General features: G+C 39.2%; 1 protein-coding gene and 1 long non-coding RNA gene across 5 annotated transcripts in view; one reads left to right on the top strand and one right to left on the bottom strand.

Annotated features, from left to right (window-relative positions):
• The window catches only part of LOC119504578 (nesprin-2-like), a 65,705-nt gene extending 58,973 nt beyond the window's left edge, over positions 1 to 6,732 (top strand). For all 4 annotated transcript variants that reach the window (XM_037796823.1, XM_037796824.1, XM_037796825.1 and 1 more), the window contains 9 exons: positions 616 to 752; positions 846 to 975; positions 1,688 to 1,899; positions 1,990 to 2,190; positions 2,344 to 2,472; positions 2,986 to 3,177; positions 3,552 to 3,602; positions 3,855 to 3,907; positions 4,342 to 6,732. In XM_037796823.1, the coding sequence (XP_037652751.1) occupies positions 616 to 752; positions 846 to 975; positions 1,688 to 1,899; positions 1,990 to 2,190; positions 2,344 to 2,472; positions 2,986 to 3,177; positions 3,552 to 3,602; positions 3,855 to 3,907; positions 4,342 to 4,552 (1,316 nt within the window). In that variant the 3' untranslated portion in view covers positions 4,553 to 6,732. The remainder of the gene's footprint in view (positions 1 to 615; positions 753 to 845; positions 976 to 1,687; positions 1,900 to 1,989; positions 2,191 to 2,343; positions 2,473 to 2,985; positions 3,178 to 3,551; positions 3,603 to 3,854; positions 3,908 to 4,341) is intronic.
• Positions 3,497 to 6,363, bottom strand: LOC119474248. The gene is made up of 3 exons (XR_005203538.1): positions 6,273 to 6,363; positions 4,057 to 4,155; positions 3,497 to 3,593 (listed from the first exon to the last, which is right to left on the bottom strand). It is a non-coding gene; the product is annotated as an uncharacterized LOC119474248 (long non-coding RNA).
• Positions 6,733 to 16,853: the final 10,121 nt, after the last annotated feature.

Genomic DNA, 16,853 nt, shown 5'->3' with positions numbered 1-16,853 from the left:
ACATGAATTCAGACTTTTTACAAATCTGCATCATTATGTAGTTATTTCGGCATCATTTTAATCTGTTTATTGTAATTAAATCACAGCACAATCTGTTTATTTGGGATTCATACCGCAGTAGCAACGTGTGGCTTGCTAGATACAGTCAGTGCAATGGCACTGTATGTGAATACAGCTTGCCGCCGGGTGACGTTATGAAACCTGACACGACAGCGTTTGGTTTTCTGACATATCTGTGACTTCCATGACATGTGTGAAGCAGCAACAGGGGTTATTTCTTCCATGGTTGATGGAGGAAAGAAAAGTTGTTGGTATCTATGGAGACCAGCTCCTTCCCCTCTCCGGCGCGTCTAGCGTGAATGAACACAAATATAATGAAACCAGCGGTCCAACTTGCATGAGTAAAGAAAGGGAGGCAAAAATTTGCTTCGCACTTAGTCTGAACAGCATTGTGCTCCTTGTTTTCCCATTATCACTTTTCTCTTTTGTCTCTGTGGTTTATTTTTGAATTAACCTTTTTCTCTTTTCAGTTTTGCCCCTCTCTCTATTTCCTCATTCTTCCTTCTTTTCACACTACCTTTACTAAACGTTTTCTCTCTCTCTCTCTCTCCTCAGTGAAGTCAGTAACCGACCCGCCCAGCTGGCACCAGCCCGGCTCCCCAGAGCGGAAACGAGTTCCCCGAGAAATCATCCGAGGCCTCAGCTCGTCTCCCACACACACCACCAGCACTCCCTACCACCAGCAGGGCTACGTAAGGACACACACATCAACATCTTTGACATCTTTAAGTCGTCCATGTTAAGACGAGTGTTGTAGGTTAAAGTTGTGTGTTGTGTGTGTTCAGGCTAAGCTGATGTCGGAGTGCAGCGGCAGCATCAACAGCGTGAAGAGAGTCAAGCTGATCCTGAATGACGAGGAGGAGTTAGAGGATCCGGGTCTGACCAGCAGCACGGCCGACAAGCAGACCAGCACAGGTACGCTGACAGAGATACACAACAGGGGGGGGAGGTCTCACTCTGCTGGAGTTTCTGGGTAATTAAATGACATAACGGGGAAATGATGCATTCAAGGTCATGATGGAAATTTTAGAAAATGCATAAGCCTGTGGTTTCCTCTCACAAAGATGATGTTGCAACTTTCAAAGGTGTTTTTAAACAGCACTGGCAGACAATGTAAGACAGGGATGCAACTAAGGATTCTTCTCATTAATAATAGAGTATACTAATTACTTTTTGGATCAAGTGATTTAATTAAGTTTATAAAATGTCACAAAATATTTTCACATTTTACTCAACCAATAATCCAAAACCCAAAGATATTTCAAATATCATGAATCTTCTCTGTGAGCGTCTTGTTTGTTGCAGTATTCACACAAATGCCTCACAAGTTAAGGAGTAATGATTTATTTGGTGCATTTAGCGTCTTTAATAACCCACAGTTACATTATCAGTTGTAGAAAGAAACCCTTAGAAATACCATTTAATGCTCACTCACATATACACTTATTCACTAAACTCTGATTGATATCATGAAATAGATTAATTTAAACAAGTAATCCTGCTAATATGTCTTAAGAGAGACCCAACTAAAATAAGAGCTATCATGAGAAACAGAGTCTGAACACAACAATACAGCACAACTCACTCATACTAGTGTTTAATAACTGTGACTCTTGTGTGTCTGCAGGTGTGATCGAGCGCTGGGAGCTGCTACAAGTACAGAAGTTCAACAAAGAGATGGACATCAAGCAGGACCTGGAGCAGTGGCAGAAGCTGAACTCGGATCTCTGTGATGTCACTTCCTGGCTGGGCAGGGTGCTGCCAGAGCTTGAGAGGCTACAGCGGATCGCACCGTCCACCAGCATCCGAGACTTCGAAGTCAACATCCGGAAGCTAAAGGTAAAACACCAACAACGTGTAATCACACAAGACTGTTAAGTTCCGGAGGAGAAACTCTTCATCACATCTCTTCCTTGTGTTTTTGTCTAGGAGATGCAGAAGACCTTCAACAGCTACAAGTGTCTGATGATCTCCGCCAACCTGAGCAGCCGTCACTTCCTGAGGGGCGACAGCGCCGAGCTGCGGGAGCTGCAGGAAGCTCTGAGCTCAGCCAATCACAGCTGGACGCAGGCCTGCGGCGGCCTGGAGAGCTGGGAGAGGAGGCTGCACTCTGCACTCATGCAGTGTCAGGTCTGTGATGTCAACACGGTTTTACATCATAGAATAAAGAGTTTAAAATGATAGTTGTGGTTTAGAAAATGTCATCTGATGAATGTTTAACTAAAGCATGTAAAAAGACGAGCAGCTCCTGTGACCTCTGACCTCCGTGTTCTTCTTCTTCAGGAGTTTCATGTGACGCTGCACTCCCTGCTGTTGTGGCTCGCTCAGGCCGAGAACAAACTCTGCGTCGTGAACGTCAGCGACCGGTTGACGTCCCGCTCCGCCCTGCTGGAGCACCGAGACACGCTGACGGTGAGCAGACCGCTGATCAGACCGCTGATCACTTCATCATCACTGCCATGAAAAGTTAATACTTAAAGTATCGTATATTTGTGACATCACAAATGGACAGGAATCCTGAAGGCTTGTTTCAAACGCACAATTTCTGAATACGGGCTGTGTGTGTTTCTCCGTATATTGAACGTTTCAATACTTTCACAGTATTTTTATGACACTTAAACCTGCTTTATACTATAACAGACATGACAATCTCACTTTTTACAATATGGGACCTTTAAACTTGACTTCTTAAAAAGTGCTCTTCTTCCCTCTCAGGTCTATATTTTGACCAAAACAGTTTAAATTGCTAGATACAGTTACATCACTGGCTTGTACATTGAACTCTGCACTGTGAGCTTCAACAGGGAACAAATACACACTCTGTCATCATTTGAAAGCTGATTATTTTATTTGTCTGTATATCAACCACTGTTCAGTCCCAGCTGTGTACTGACTGCCATGCTCTCTGTCGCCCCCCCGCTGCAGGCTCTGCAAGAGGATCTGTGCGGCCGCCATCGGCAGGTCTCCTCGCTGCAGGAGATCTCCTCTCAGCTCCTCCTGGAGGCCACCGGAGAGGACAGCGTGGAGGCCAAGGAGAAGGTCCACGTCATCGGCAACAAACTGCAGCTCCTGCTGCGACAGGTGGCCGCTGACCTGCACACGCTGCAGGGAAGACTGGTAGGTCCACTTTACCTTTTACCTCAGTCTGGGTTGACGGTGCATGACGGCTCTGCTGTGATCTAGTTCTCCTGCCAAAAAGTGTTAGAATTAGCAATTTATACAAAATTAATTAGCTGACTGTAATTTACAGCTGTACCATTTTTTTGATATATTTTTGTTTGTTTGTTCCAAATGAATCTTAATTGGCTGAAATTGTCCTACAAAACCCCTTTTATTAATTTTTTATAACATATATATAAATGTACGTCACTCCAGTGTTCGACATTACTCAAAACAAAAAGCTTAAATGAGATGCTATCAACGGTAAAGTCAGGTACCTGTGTGACCTCTGTGAGTTGTATCTGATGGTCTGTTTGCTGTCGGTGTCTCAGGAAACCTGCTCAACCAGCTCAGAGATGGACAGCATCGGTCTGCTGCACAAGGTACAGAACAGAGATGTACAGTAACTCATGCAGATAAAGTCAAACACTCACATTAGTTTTCAAATTTTAATGTCATTTTTAGTGATATTGCCTTTAAATTCAGATTATTTAAGTAAACATTACACTGTAAAAATACTGAATAATATAACATTTTACTGCACAATGAGTACATTTGCTTTTCATACTTTAAGTACATTCTGCTGATAATACTTCTTCCACATGTTTATGAACCTAACTTGTTTGTTGCTTCAGGTGGAGGCTGCAGGTCTACGGGGAGCTACAGTCGGACAACCGGCGACTAAAAGGTAACGTTTATAATCTTTAACGGCACTCTGTGTAGCTTAAGGCCCCGATCTGACAGAACAAGTTTGAGAACCACTAGCTTAACACAAACTATGAACTGTACACTACCTAATAGTAAACAGTACAGTTTAAATTAATGAAAACAACTCACCCAAAATCTCAAGTGTCACACTAATTTGCCTCCAGGCCTCCAGTTTTCTGTTCGGATCATGGTGACTGCGGTTGGTAAAGTCATGTAGCTCCAGGTATCCTGCAAAAGTCACCAATGAGAAAAAATGCTTTGAAAACACTTACAAAAAAAACAACCAAGACACATGTCTTTTTTACTCTTGAAAGGTCTGAAAAAGTTCTTAACTGAACTTTGAGTGAAATGTTTTTTGTGTGACTACAGCTGCAAAATCAAAAATGAACTTTCTATACCATCTGTCCACATCAGGGAGGAGAGGAGGGATTATTCTCCACAGCGACCGTACTTCCACCGGGTTCTTAGAGCTGCCTTCCCCCTACACCTGCTCTTCTTCATGCTGCTGGTTCTGGCCTGCCTGGTGCCTCTGTCTGATGAGAACTACAGCTGCACGCTGTCCAACAACTTCGCCCGCTCCTTCTACCCCATGCTGCGCTACACCAACGGCCCTCCGCCTACATGAACACTGCCATATGACACCCAGCGAGGAGAAGACTGAAGGACTTGATCATAACAGTATGTGAGGTTGAAATGGACCGTCACAGTGTTAAGATGCAAGTTTAAAGACACTTGGTGTATTTAAAAATATATATTTGCTCACAGCTATATATATATATATATAAGAAGCCATATCATTGGTTCGTTTTAAAGTTTTGTCATTTTTATATGTAGATTTGCCGTCTAACGTCCCCACTAAACATCTACAGTATATTTTCATTTTTGTACTTTCACTTCAGTCTGTGGGATCTACATTGAAGGCTAAAGGACAGATATTACCAAAGCATCCAGAGAGCGAGGAGCACACTAGCCATTTTCTACCACTGCAGCTATTTTTCCTCACAGGAGGCAGCCACTTGTTGATATCACATTTTGTACAGAACAGTTGTTTGATTTAGAGATATTTAAGATACGATCTGTAAGATGATTTTTTTTTTTTTTTTTTAAATGATGGCAGTGACTCATCTGCAGACATGCCTTTCTGTAGCCAACAGAACCACCAGAACGTTATCAGATAATGTACTTTTAATGGCGTTATTGATTAATTTTTTTGTATATATAACGGCAAACTACCGAGAAAGAAATAGCTAAATTATTGTTTCTGAGTGTGATACTGAAATCTATCAAAGTAATTTAACATGGGGCAGTAGTTTAACCGCCGGTGTGATAAAAATGACTGAGATATTTTCCTATGATTATGTTATGGCCAGTGTTTTGGAGGTCATTTTTTAATATTTTAGCAGATCACTGTACTGAAAAGTTTTGCAAAAAAAGAGTCCTCAAATTACAGATGAATTAAGTGATTATTGACCACTAGGGGGCAGAACACACCTCTGATATAACGGTACTTAATCAAGTGCTTTTAGCTAATAAGGGTGGGGGAAAAAAATCAATTCACCTATTAATGCCAGAATCGATATATTTGCGGATATAGAAGGAAGTTACCGCTTTTATTGTTGTAACATGACGTCATATCCGTTCCGTATCCGCCAACCAAAACAAACCGCAGCGAGCCGAAACAAAAAAAAACATTGGAGGGTCTGTGTGGATACGAGCTGCACCCTCACGTGTTAAATCCAGCGTGGTAAACACTACACATCCAGTAAAGGATGGAAACACTTTGGGTTTCACACATTGACAGGAAAAGCAGAGCTAGACATCACGGCTAAAGCTGCATGTTAACAGGAAACGTTATTGTATCGCGGTAACATGCAGTCAAGCCGGCCAATGCTACATACATGCTGAAAATCAAATCCTTTTACTGCATCAATTTAGATGTTTTTCAAAATAAAAGTCCCTAGAAGTGTTTGATTCAACTTCTTCCCATGGTTTAGTGTTAAAAAAAGTTAACAAATATCGAATCGGGAGATAGGTGTATCATCCCAACCCTATTGGCTAATATAGTAGCATTAAAAACTGCCTACTTCCACATCCAGCCGACACAGATTCAGTGCAGCTGTAAAACCAAAACCGTTAGTTAACCGGAGTCTAAAAGTTCTGTACAGAGTTGGGAGTTGATTCTCAATATTGACGCAGCAATATTAGATCTGACAGGGAGTTCTATGTTAAGATATTAACAGCAGCAAACACATATCACTCTGCCATTCAGCTGCTTAACAAAGTACAAAGACTACACCTAAAACTATACTAAACTATACCCCTATAACCCGTCGTTCATAACTTACCTAATTAACGCTGTCCGAGTTGGCTCCATGGAGTAAAGCCCTGCAGGCATCGAACATCTAATGGGTTAAAACAAAATCAGATTTTTAATAATACAGTTTGTGGTTTATACTGTAATGTGCATGACAGGTGTCAAAATCTATAACAAGCCACACTCGGAGTAGCACATGAATGTAAGTGATCCTTTGGGCATTGAATGTAACGGTGTACATGCACAATCAAAGATCATTAAGTGTATGTCAATTACCATGTTAATAATATTATTGATCCTAAATGTTTGAGAGTGTATGATCTGATTTAAAACAACTCAGTGTTTGATCCTAATTTGTACATAATCTCCGCCTCACACTCAGCAGAACAGAAACAAACAGTGTGTAATGTTTGATTTATTTTGTGAACTCTTTATTTATGGGATGTATAGATTTGTCACTTTTGATTGACAATAAACTGTGTTTGCCATGATTTGCGGCTGCTTGTTTATTGTATCGCTGGCTTAAAGCCTGGAGCACACAGCGCGCTTCATGCTCGCGTGATGGCAACGTCGCGTGTTGTTTTTTATTTCGGCGTCCATGTTAACAGGTTAGAGTGGACACACTGCCCGCATGAGACGCGCGTCAGACGCGCGTCTATTTTATAGAATAGAAGTCTCGCCTATTTTACACGCGAGCCGCTTACCTCTCGGCTGCGTCTCCCAGCAGCAACAGACAGTGAAGGTGATCTATTGACAGTATATGAACATCATACCAGCAAGATTACTACAGTTTCCATGTCTAGACATCTGTAGAATATGTCACTGACCATCAATATTTTACACTTCCTATCTAGATTTCAAAATAAAAGGCCTCTAGCGTTTTTAGTGCACAGAATCATGCATTCGTTAACACAATGCTTTTATTCTGAAATACTCTAAATAAAGCAGTGGTCTGCTTGCAGGTTTCCATCAAGTTAATATAGTACAGGCTTTTAATTTTGTAAACACTGTAGTAGTCATAGCAGAAACCCTACATATGCTATAAATATAATAGACTGGGTTAATAGGTTATAAGAACATCAGGTGATGGGCAGTATCTCTCTCTCTCTCTCTCTCTCTCTCTCTCTCTCTCTCTCTCTCGTAACTTTATTGTTCTTTCTTTTAGAGGTGTTATTTAATTTTTTTAAAGATATTTAATAATAATTTTCGTTTTCTAAAGGTTAACAAATAACGAAACTGTTTATTTTGCCTTGTTTTATAATAATAAAAAAAACACTTTACTTATATTTATCATTCTGAAATACTTCAGGTGTTTTTCTCCATCAAGGCGCAGTTCAGCAACAAAATGGTGAAAAGCTCCAAGTTGCCTGAGATGTCGGAACATCAGCATTTATAATGTAAATTGCTGTCCCGCCCCAGATGTAAATTAAGTCGTTTTCGATAAAAGCCGCAACCTGGAATGCTGTAGAACAGGAACCCGAAACCCCCTGGAAATGTTGTTTAAAACTGTGCCAGTCAAAGTGAAGAGGGATTGCTGTAGGCTCTCTCTTACTAATAATGTATTTATTTATTTTTTGTATTAATATATAGCCCACAGAAATCCCTCTTCACTGTCAATGAAGAGGGATTTATATATATATATATATATATAAATCCCTCTTCACTGTCAATGACTGTCACTGTCATATATATATATATATATATATATATAGCCCATAGAAATCCCTCTTCACTGACAGTGAAGAGGGATTTATTTATATATATATCTCTCTTTTTATTTATATATATATATATATATATATATAGCCCATAGAAATCCCTCTTCACTGACAGTGAAGAGGGATTTATTTATATATATATCTCTCTTTTTATTTATATATATATATATATATATATATATAGCCCATAGAAATCCCTCTTCACTGACAGTGAAGAGGGATTTATTTATATATATATCTCTCTTTTTATTTATATATATATATATATATATATAGCCCATAGAAATCCCTCTTCATTGACAGTGAAGAGGGATTTCTGTGGGCTATATATTAATACAAAAAAATAAATAAATACATTAGTAGTAAGAGAGAGCCTACAGCAATCCCTCTTCACTTTGACTGGCACAGTTTTAAACAACATTTCCAGGGGGTTTCGGGTTCCTGTTCTACAGCATTCCAGGTTGCGGCTTTTATCGAAAACGACTTAATTTACATCTGGGGCGGGACAGCAATTTACATTATAAATGCTGATGTTCCGACATCTCAGGCAACTTGGAGCTTTTCACCACCTTGTTGCTGAACTGCGCCTTGATGGAGAAAAACACCTGAAGTATTTCAGAATGATAAATATAAGTAAAGTGTTTGTTTTATTATTATTATAAAACAAGGCAAAATAAATAGTTTCGTTATTTGTTAACCTTTAGAAAACGAAAATTATTATTAAATATCTTTAAAAAAATTAAATAACACCTCTAAAAGAAAGAACAATGAGAGTGAGAGAGAGAGAGAGAGAGAGAGAGAGAGAGAGAGAGAGAGAGAGAGAGAGAGAGAGAGAGAGAGAGAGAATCGGAAAAATACTGCCCATCACCTGATGTTCTTATAACCTATTAACCCAGTCTATTATATTTATAGCATATGTAGGGTTTCTGCTATGACTACTACTAGTACTAGTACTAATGTACCTTCACTGTCTGTTGCTGCTGGGAGACGCAGCCGAGAGGTAAGCGGCTCGCGTGTAAAATAGGCGAGCCTTCTATTCTATAAAATAGACGCGCGTCTGACGCGCGTCTCATGCGGGCAGTGTGTCCAAAGACTACAGCTCTGCGTCCTGGAATCACCTCTGGAATGACCTCTGGAATGACCTCTGGTTTGTCATGGATTTGTTCCACTAACAATCTTGGTCAGATTTCTGGATAAGAGAGCTGCACCATCCAAAGTAGGATGAATGCCGTCTCTCCTAATCAGACCAGGAATTCCCCAGAAAGGGTTCAAATTGTCAATGAAGCCCACATGGTTTGCTGGACACCACCTCGACAGCCAGCTGTGGAATGACTTCATGCGGCTATACATGTCGTCACTGGTCAAGTTGGGGAGGGGGCCAGAGAAAACTACGGAGTCCGACATTGTCTTTGCGTATGCACACACCGATTGAACATTAACTTTAGTGACCTCCGATCGACGTAACCGGGTGTCATTACCGCCGACGTGAATAACAATCTTACTGTATTTACGCTTATCCTTAGCCAGCAGTTTCAAAACGGATTCAATGTCGCCCCCTCTGGCCCCCGGGATGCAGTTAACTATGGTAGCTCTGGCCCCCGGGATGCAGTTAACTATGGCAGCCCTGGCCCCCGGGATGCAGTTAACTATGGCAGCTCTGGCCCCCGGGATGCAGTTAACTATGGCAGCTCTGGCCCCCGGGATGCAGTTAACTATGGCAGCTCTGGCCCCCGGGATGCAGTTAACTATGGCAGCCCTGGCCCCCGGGATGCAGTTAACTATGGCAGCTCTGGCCCCCGGGATGCAGTTAACTATGGCAGCTCTGGCCCCCGGGATGCAGTTAACTATGGCAGCTCTGGCCCCCGGGATGCAGTTAACTATGGCAGCTCTGGCCCCCGGGATGCAGTTAACTATGGCAGCCCTGGCCCCCGGGATGCAGTTAACTATGGCAGCTCTGGCCCCCGGGATGCAGTTAACTATGGCAGCTCTGGCCCCCGGGATGCAGTTAACTATGGCAGCTCTGGCCCCCGGGATGCAGTTAACTATGGCAGCTCTGGCCCCCGGGATGCAGTTAACTATGGTAGCTCTGGCCCCCGGGATGCAGTTAACTATGGTAGCTCTGGCCCCCGGGATGCAGTTAACTATGGTAGCTCTGGCCCCCGGGATGCAGTTAACTATGGCAGCTGACTTCGCCAACTTCACGTTCCGCAGAATGGAGCTGCTGATAACCAGAGTTGGTTTCTCAGCGGGTGTGTCGCTGAGAGGGGAATATCTGTTAGAAACGTGGAGTGGTTGGTGGTGAACCGTGGGCTTCAGGGTACGACTATGAGTCCTTCGGACAGTCACCCAGCCTCCCGGCTGCTCGGGGGTTGCCGGGGGACGGCTAGCAGAAGCTAAGCTTGGCCGGTCTGCACCGGCTAGGGGCTGGCTAACTACAGAAGAAGCTAAATCGCAGAACCGGGCTTCTAACTCACTAACCCTCGCCTCCAATGCAGCGAATGCACTACACCTAATACATCTACCACTAGCTCTACAGGAGGCAGAGCAATAACTAAACATGACACACAGAGCAGGGGAGAGCAGGAGAGAGCAGGAGAGGGAGAGAGAACAGGAGAGCAGGAGAGAGCAGGAGAGGGAGAGAGAACAGGAGAGCAGGAGAGAGCAGGAGAGAGCAGGAGAGGGAGAGAGAACAGGAGAGCAGGAGAGAGCAGGAGAGGGAGAGAGAACAGGAGAGCAGGAGAGAGCAGGAGAGCAGCAGAGAGCAGGAGAGAACAGGAGAGCAGGAGAGAGCAGGAGAGGGAGAGAGAACAGGAGAGCAGGAGAGAGCAGGAGAGGGAGAGAGAACAGGAGAGAGCAGGGGAGGGAGGAGAGGGAGAGAGAACAGGAGAGAGAGAGAGAACAGGAGAGCAGGAGAGGGAGAGGGAGAGAGAACAGGAGAGAGCAGGAGAGGGAGAGAGAACAGGAGAGAGCAGGAGAGGGAGAGAGAACAGGAGAGAGCAGGAGAGGGAGAGAGAACAGGAGAGAGAGAGAGAACAGGAGAGCAGGAGAGAGCAGGAGAGGGAGGAGAGGGAGAGAGAACAGGAGAGCGAGGAGAGGGAGAGAGAACAGGAGAGAGAGAGAGAACAGGAGAACAGGAGAGAACAGGAGAAGAAGCCATCGCTAACGGCTAAGCTGCTGCTAAGCTGCTGCTATGCTACGGTAGGATAGCCCAGCTAGCGTTAGCTGAGCTGAATCTGTGCGGTTAAGTCTCATAAAGGAGTGAGGTGTGAGCGCTTAAGCAGAACTAGTGTAGATATAACTGTAGCGGGTAATTAGCCGCTGTAATGAAGAGTATATGACTATATTGCCCTGGATGTGCTAGAGCAGCTACAGACACAGCAGCACACAGAAAGACAGGCAACCGGAAATGAGGCAATACGCTTACCGTCAACACGTCATCACGTCAGCACGTCACGTCCCAAGAAGGACCTGAATGATACGTTTGGGGTATAAATCCAATATTCTGAAGGATTCACTCTTTCTGTTTGTTTGGCCAGATCAAAACAAAGCTATCTGAACTCAATTGGTACCAAATAACGGAGGAGGACAGTGGGGTGGTTAATGAGGACATAATTACAAAAACACCACAGCAAACAAGCCCCAAACACGAGGCGTAGTCATAAAACAGTCATAGTATAGCGTGTCAGTCTTTACTATGACTTTTTTACCTTTTTTGAAATACTATACTATGACTTTTTTTTCGACATAATATACTATGATTTTCTTTTAACTTTTTTTCAACATACGATACATTGACTTTTTTCGACATAATATACTGACTTTTTTTCGACATAAAATACTATGACTTTTTTTCGACATAATATACTATGACTTTTTTTCGCCAAACTATACTATGGCTTTTTTTTTTTACTTTTTTCGACATACTATAACTTTTTATATTTTTTTCGACATAATATACTATGACTTTTTTTTTTTACTTTTTTCGACATACTATACTAAGACTTTTTTAATTTTTTATTTTTTTCGACATACTATGACTTTTTTGACATACTATACAATGACTTTTTGTCGACATAAAGAAAAGTCATAGTATACTATGACTTTTTTTCAACATACTATATACTATGACTTTTCTTATTTACTTTTTTCGACTTACTATACTATGATCTGTTTTTTCCATCATAATATACTATGACTTTTTTTTTTTACTTTTTTCGACATACTATACTAAGACTTTTTTAATTTTTTATTTTTTTCGACATACTATGACTTTTTTGACATACTATACAATGACTTTTTGTCGACTTACTATACTATGACTTTTTTTCAACATACTATATACTATGACTTTTCTTATTTACTTTTTTCGACTTACTATACTATGATCTGTTTTTTCCATCATAATATACTATGACTTTTTAACTTTTTTCAACATACTATACTATGACTTTTTTTTTCGACATAAAAAAGTCATAGTATAGTATGTCGAAATGTTTTCTAAAAAAGTCATTATATAGTATGTCGAAAAAAAGTCCTAGTGTAGTATGTCGAAAAAAAGGTCATAGTATAGTATGTTGAATTTAAAAAAAAAAAAAGTCATAAAGTATGTCTAAAAAAAGTCATACAATAGTATGTCAGAAAAAATTAAATAAAAATCATAGTATAGTATGTCTAAAAAAGTGAAAAAACATCATTTAGTATATCGAAAAAAGTCATAGTATAGTATGTTGAATTTTTTTTTTAAAAAGTCACTATAGTATGTCAGAAAAAGTAAAAGAAAAGTCATAGTTTAGTATGTCGAAAAAAGTGTAAAAAAGTCATAGTATAGTAAGTCGAAAAAAAAACGTCATAGTACAGTATGTCGAAAAAAGTGTAAAAAAAGTCATAATAGTCGAAAAAAAGTGAAAAAGGTCATAATATTGTATGTCGAAAGAAAAAGTCATAGTTTTGCATGTCGAAATGTTTTCTAAAAAAGTCATAATATAGTATGTCAAAAAAAAATTCATAGTATAGTATGTCGAAAAAAGTGTAAAAAAGACATAGTATATTATGTCGAAAAATTTCCAAAACATGTCCAGCTGTTGTGGTGAAGACATTAAAATTGTAACACAAGAATAAAACACAACATATATATGTATTTTTTTTGTGTGTGTATAACTATTGACATCTACGGTTACTGTCTACATTTTTCAGGGTGTTGAGAAAATAATGAAATTCTCTATTTAAAAGTTTTTAAATCAATATTCACAATGATTCACAAAGTGTGATAAAAATAAATTTAAATGTCTTAAAAATATTATAGAAATTTAAAAAGGAAAATGTATAAAATTAACATTATTGTAATGTTGCGTTAAGGACATTAGACATTAGAAATGCAATATCTGTCATAAAAAAACAAAATATTTTTGTACATTTTTCAGGGTGTAAAGAAAATCATAAAATCTTCTATCGTTAAAAAAATATATTTTGATATTAATATTTACAATGATTCACAAAGTTCGACAAAAAAGAATATCTCCTGTATGGTTACTGTCTACATTTTTCAGGGAGTAAAGAAAATCATGAAATCCCCTATTTTTTTTATTTATGTTTTTATATCATTATTTACAATGATTCATAAAGCATGATGAAAATGAATTTAAATGTCTTAAAATATTATAAAAAATTAAAAAAGGAAAATATATCAAATTAATATTATTGTAATGTTGCAGTAAGGACATTTAGAAAGAACAAGTGATGAAAACCATAAAAAATAAACATGTTACAGATTAAAATATTAACCAGTAAATATAATTTTGTGTTCCTGTTTATATGTTTTACATACACTGATGGTTAAAATTGAAATTAAATAAATTTTTTCATTACAGAATTAAATGCGGCATTAAATGTACGTCATTTACAATGTTAATAATATTACTGAATTATTGATTAAATGTTAAATAGAGTGTATGATTTGATCCTAATTTGTACATAAACTCAGCAGAACAGAACCAAACAACAAACAGTGTGTAAAGTTTGATTTATTTCGTGAACTCTTATTTTATGGGATGTGTAGATTGTCACTTTTTGACTGACAGTAAACTGCCTTGATTTGCGGCTGAATGTTTACTGTTTATGTCGCTGGGTTAGAGAAAGACAGGTTTGACAGGCAAAAAACTTACACAAGATCTCAGATATGAATGTGTGTCAGCATCAGATTTGGATGAGTGTGTGTGTGTGTGTGTGTGTGTGTGTGTGTGTGTGTGTGCATGCATGTGCAAGTTACAGACATCAGGAAAAGAAAGGATAGTGAACATGTATCTGTAGTTGAAGGATAATCTGGCACTGAGGCTGAATTTACTTTGGCAGAGAAGTGGCACAGCTCGTGACTGGACGTCCAAAAAAAAAGGAGCTAATGATGCGTTTTGAGGTAAAAATCCAAATATTCTGAAGGATCAAAACAAAGTTATTTGAACTGGGAAGGTACCAAATGACTCTACAGGAAACAAGCCCCGAACACGAGTCTTTAAACGTGTCAGAAGACAAATAGTTTACAGACTTTTAGCCAACAGTTCCTCGTGTCTGTAAAGCCAAGAACAACTAAACATGTGTTTCTTCATGTGTTATCCATTCGGGATATTCATAAATTAAAGAAAAGAACACTGATGGTTCCATCATGTTCAGTCATAGTCAGTTAAACGAGGCTAACAAAATATCTAATAAGCAAAATTGAACAAACCGAATATAAAAATGCATATAAACAGTCTTTTGTTAAGGCGGAGGCTCTTTGTCAAAGTGAACAAAACCAGCAGCAGAATGCTTTAATTAGTAAATCATCTGTGTAACATAAAGGTAATGTTTATTAGAAGTATTCTACTGTATATATCCCTAATTACTTTGAATTTCATATACCTGTAAAAGATAATAGTTTCCACTAAGAACACCTACTGCAGGTGTGATGTAAGTTTAAATTAGCCACTAGCAAATAATGATCATTATCTGATCTACTATACTAATATAGTATGTAAAGGGAACTCTCTGTACAGAGTCAGTAGATCTGTACAGAGCATCTTCTGTTTGGTTTTTAATTTATATTAAAGTATAAACATCCTTAAATTGTTTAAACTGCTTTAAATCACATTTATGTGCATTAAATTAATATAATAATGGCCTATGTTTTTTTTTCCATTTTGCTTTCTTTGCAGCAAAACAAACTTACATTTAAACAGTGCATACATTTAGCTTGGTAATATGCTAACTATATTCTTATATTTAGATGTTTTGATGGTAATTTAATTCAGAGAAACATGTTAACAGTACGTCACAGGTTATCTTGTTCAACCTGCTGGACTTAACATGTACTAATCTTTACAGTAGCATCATAATATGCTCGCATTAGCATGTTACCAATACGGTTAAAGTACAGCTGACAGGACTTAATTAATTAGTTTTAATGGCTTACATAGAGAAGTTAGTATAATTAGCAAGTTGATATATTTACAAGATACGTTTTAATATCTTTTTAAGAGGTTTTCAACTAAAGTGTATCGAGTGAAATTTGACTTTTTTCAGTTTTGCTGGTGTGAACTAGGAACAGATCTGTGCCATGTATCATATTGTGTAAACCCAGCCTGAGTTGAACCAGATGAACAGAGAAGAAAGCTTGCATCATAACAGTCATTTTTGTTAAAAGGCCACAAATACCCCTTTTCCACCAACATGGAGCGGGTTCTGTTCTGGTTAGCGCACCTAAGTTTGAGCATTTCGACCAAAGATAAATTGAAACCCGAAAAGTTGGTACCAAAAAATATCAGGTTTTTCCTGACCTGAAGTGCGAACCGTGATGACATCAGTGGGCGCGTCATATTCTAGTCTGGGTTGGAAACAGAGGGTGCAGCCAAAGACTACAGAAGCAAAGAGACGAAACTACGGTGTTTTTTTGACAACAGCCGCTGCCATTACTGCCATTTCAGTAGAACATGACAATAGAATAGAAATAAGTTTGTTATATTTTTGTCTGGCACTTTTTAGGCGGACGTTTTACTGGCGTCCGGTAGTCGCTTTCAGTCCAAAATGACAATATACGTTCTTTGGGTGTAGATAGCAACAATGGAGAAGTCAAGTGAGAAATCGCACGAGAAAAAAAAGCATGCAGTGGTTTCATTAATAGTTGGTCCATGCTAAGGGATAACGTACAGCGAGCCGGTCATTGTTGTGAAATAAATCCCACGGGTCCACCCCTCCGTGTGCTGCATTGCCCTAAAGAGGTTTATTTCACAACAATGACCGGCTAGCTGTACATTATCCCGCTTATTACACTGCTACTTACTGAAGAAATCAATCATTTGACACAAAAACGGTCCGCCAGAGTCCGACATCAGAACTGTGCAGAACGGTCTGTTATACATAGCTACGGTCTGTTATACATAGTAATGGTCTGTTATACATAGCAACGGTCTGTTATACATAGCAACGGCCTGTTATACATAGTAACAGTCTGTTATACATAGCTACGGTCTGTTATACATAGCAACGGCCTGTTATACATAGCAACGGTCTGTTATACATAGCAACGGCCTGTTATAAAGAAATAACAGACCGTAGAGCGCTGTGATTGACCAATCAGAACTGAGAATTCAACAAAGCCGTGTAATAAATATTCTGTAACACTTCATTTTACAGTTCCGCAAATTTCATGGTAATTAGGTGATGATTAGCAAGTAACCTATTTGAAATTTCTTTGGAATTACTGCCAAATTACCTCAATATTTACCTCAAAAATCGCTTTATTATAAATATGATTTAATAATTATATGCTAAAATTGCATATAATTATTGACTTATTGTCTACAGTAATGTAACCTGGTAGCTAACGTCATGATTCAGGGAGTTTTTTTAAGGAAATTTCAAAGAAG

Source organism: Sebastes umbrosus, chromosome 16 (assembly GCF_015220745.1).
Source record: "Sebastes umbrosus isolate fSebUmb1 chromosome 16, fSebUmb1.pri, whole genome shotgun sequence".
NCBI lineage: Eukaryota > Metazoa > Chordata > Actinopteri > Perciformes > Sebastidae > Sebastes > Sebastes umbrosus.
Note: the sequence above shows the minus strand (reverse complement) of the source record. Positions and strands in the feature narration are given on the sequence as shown.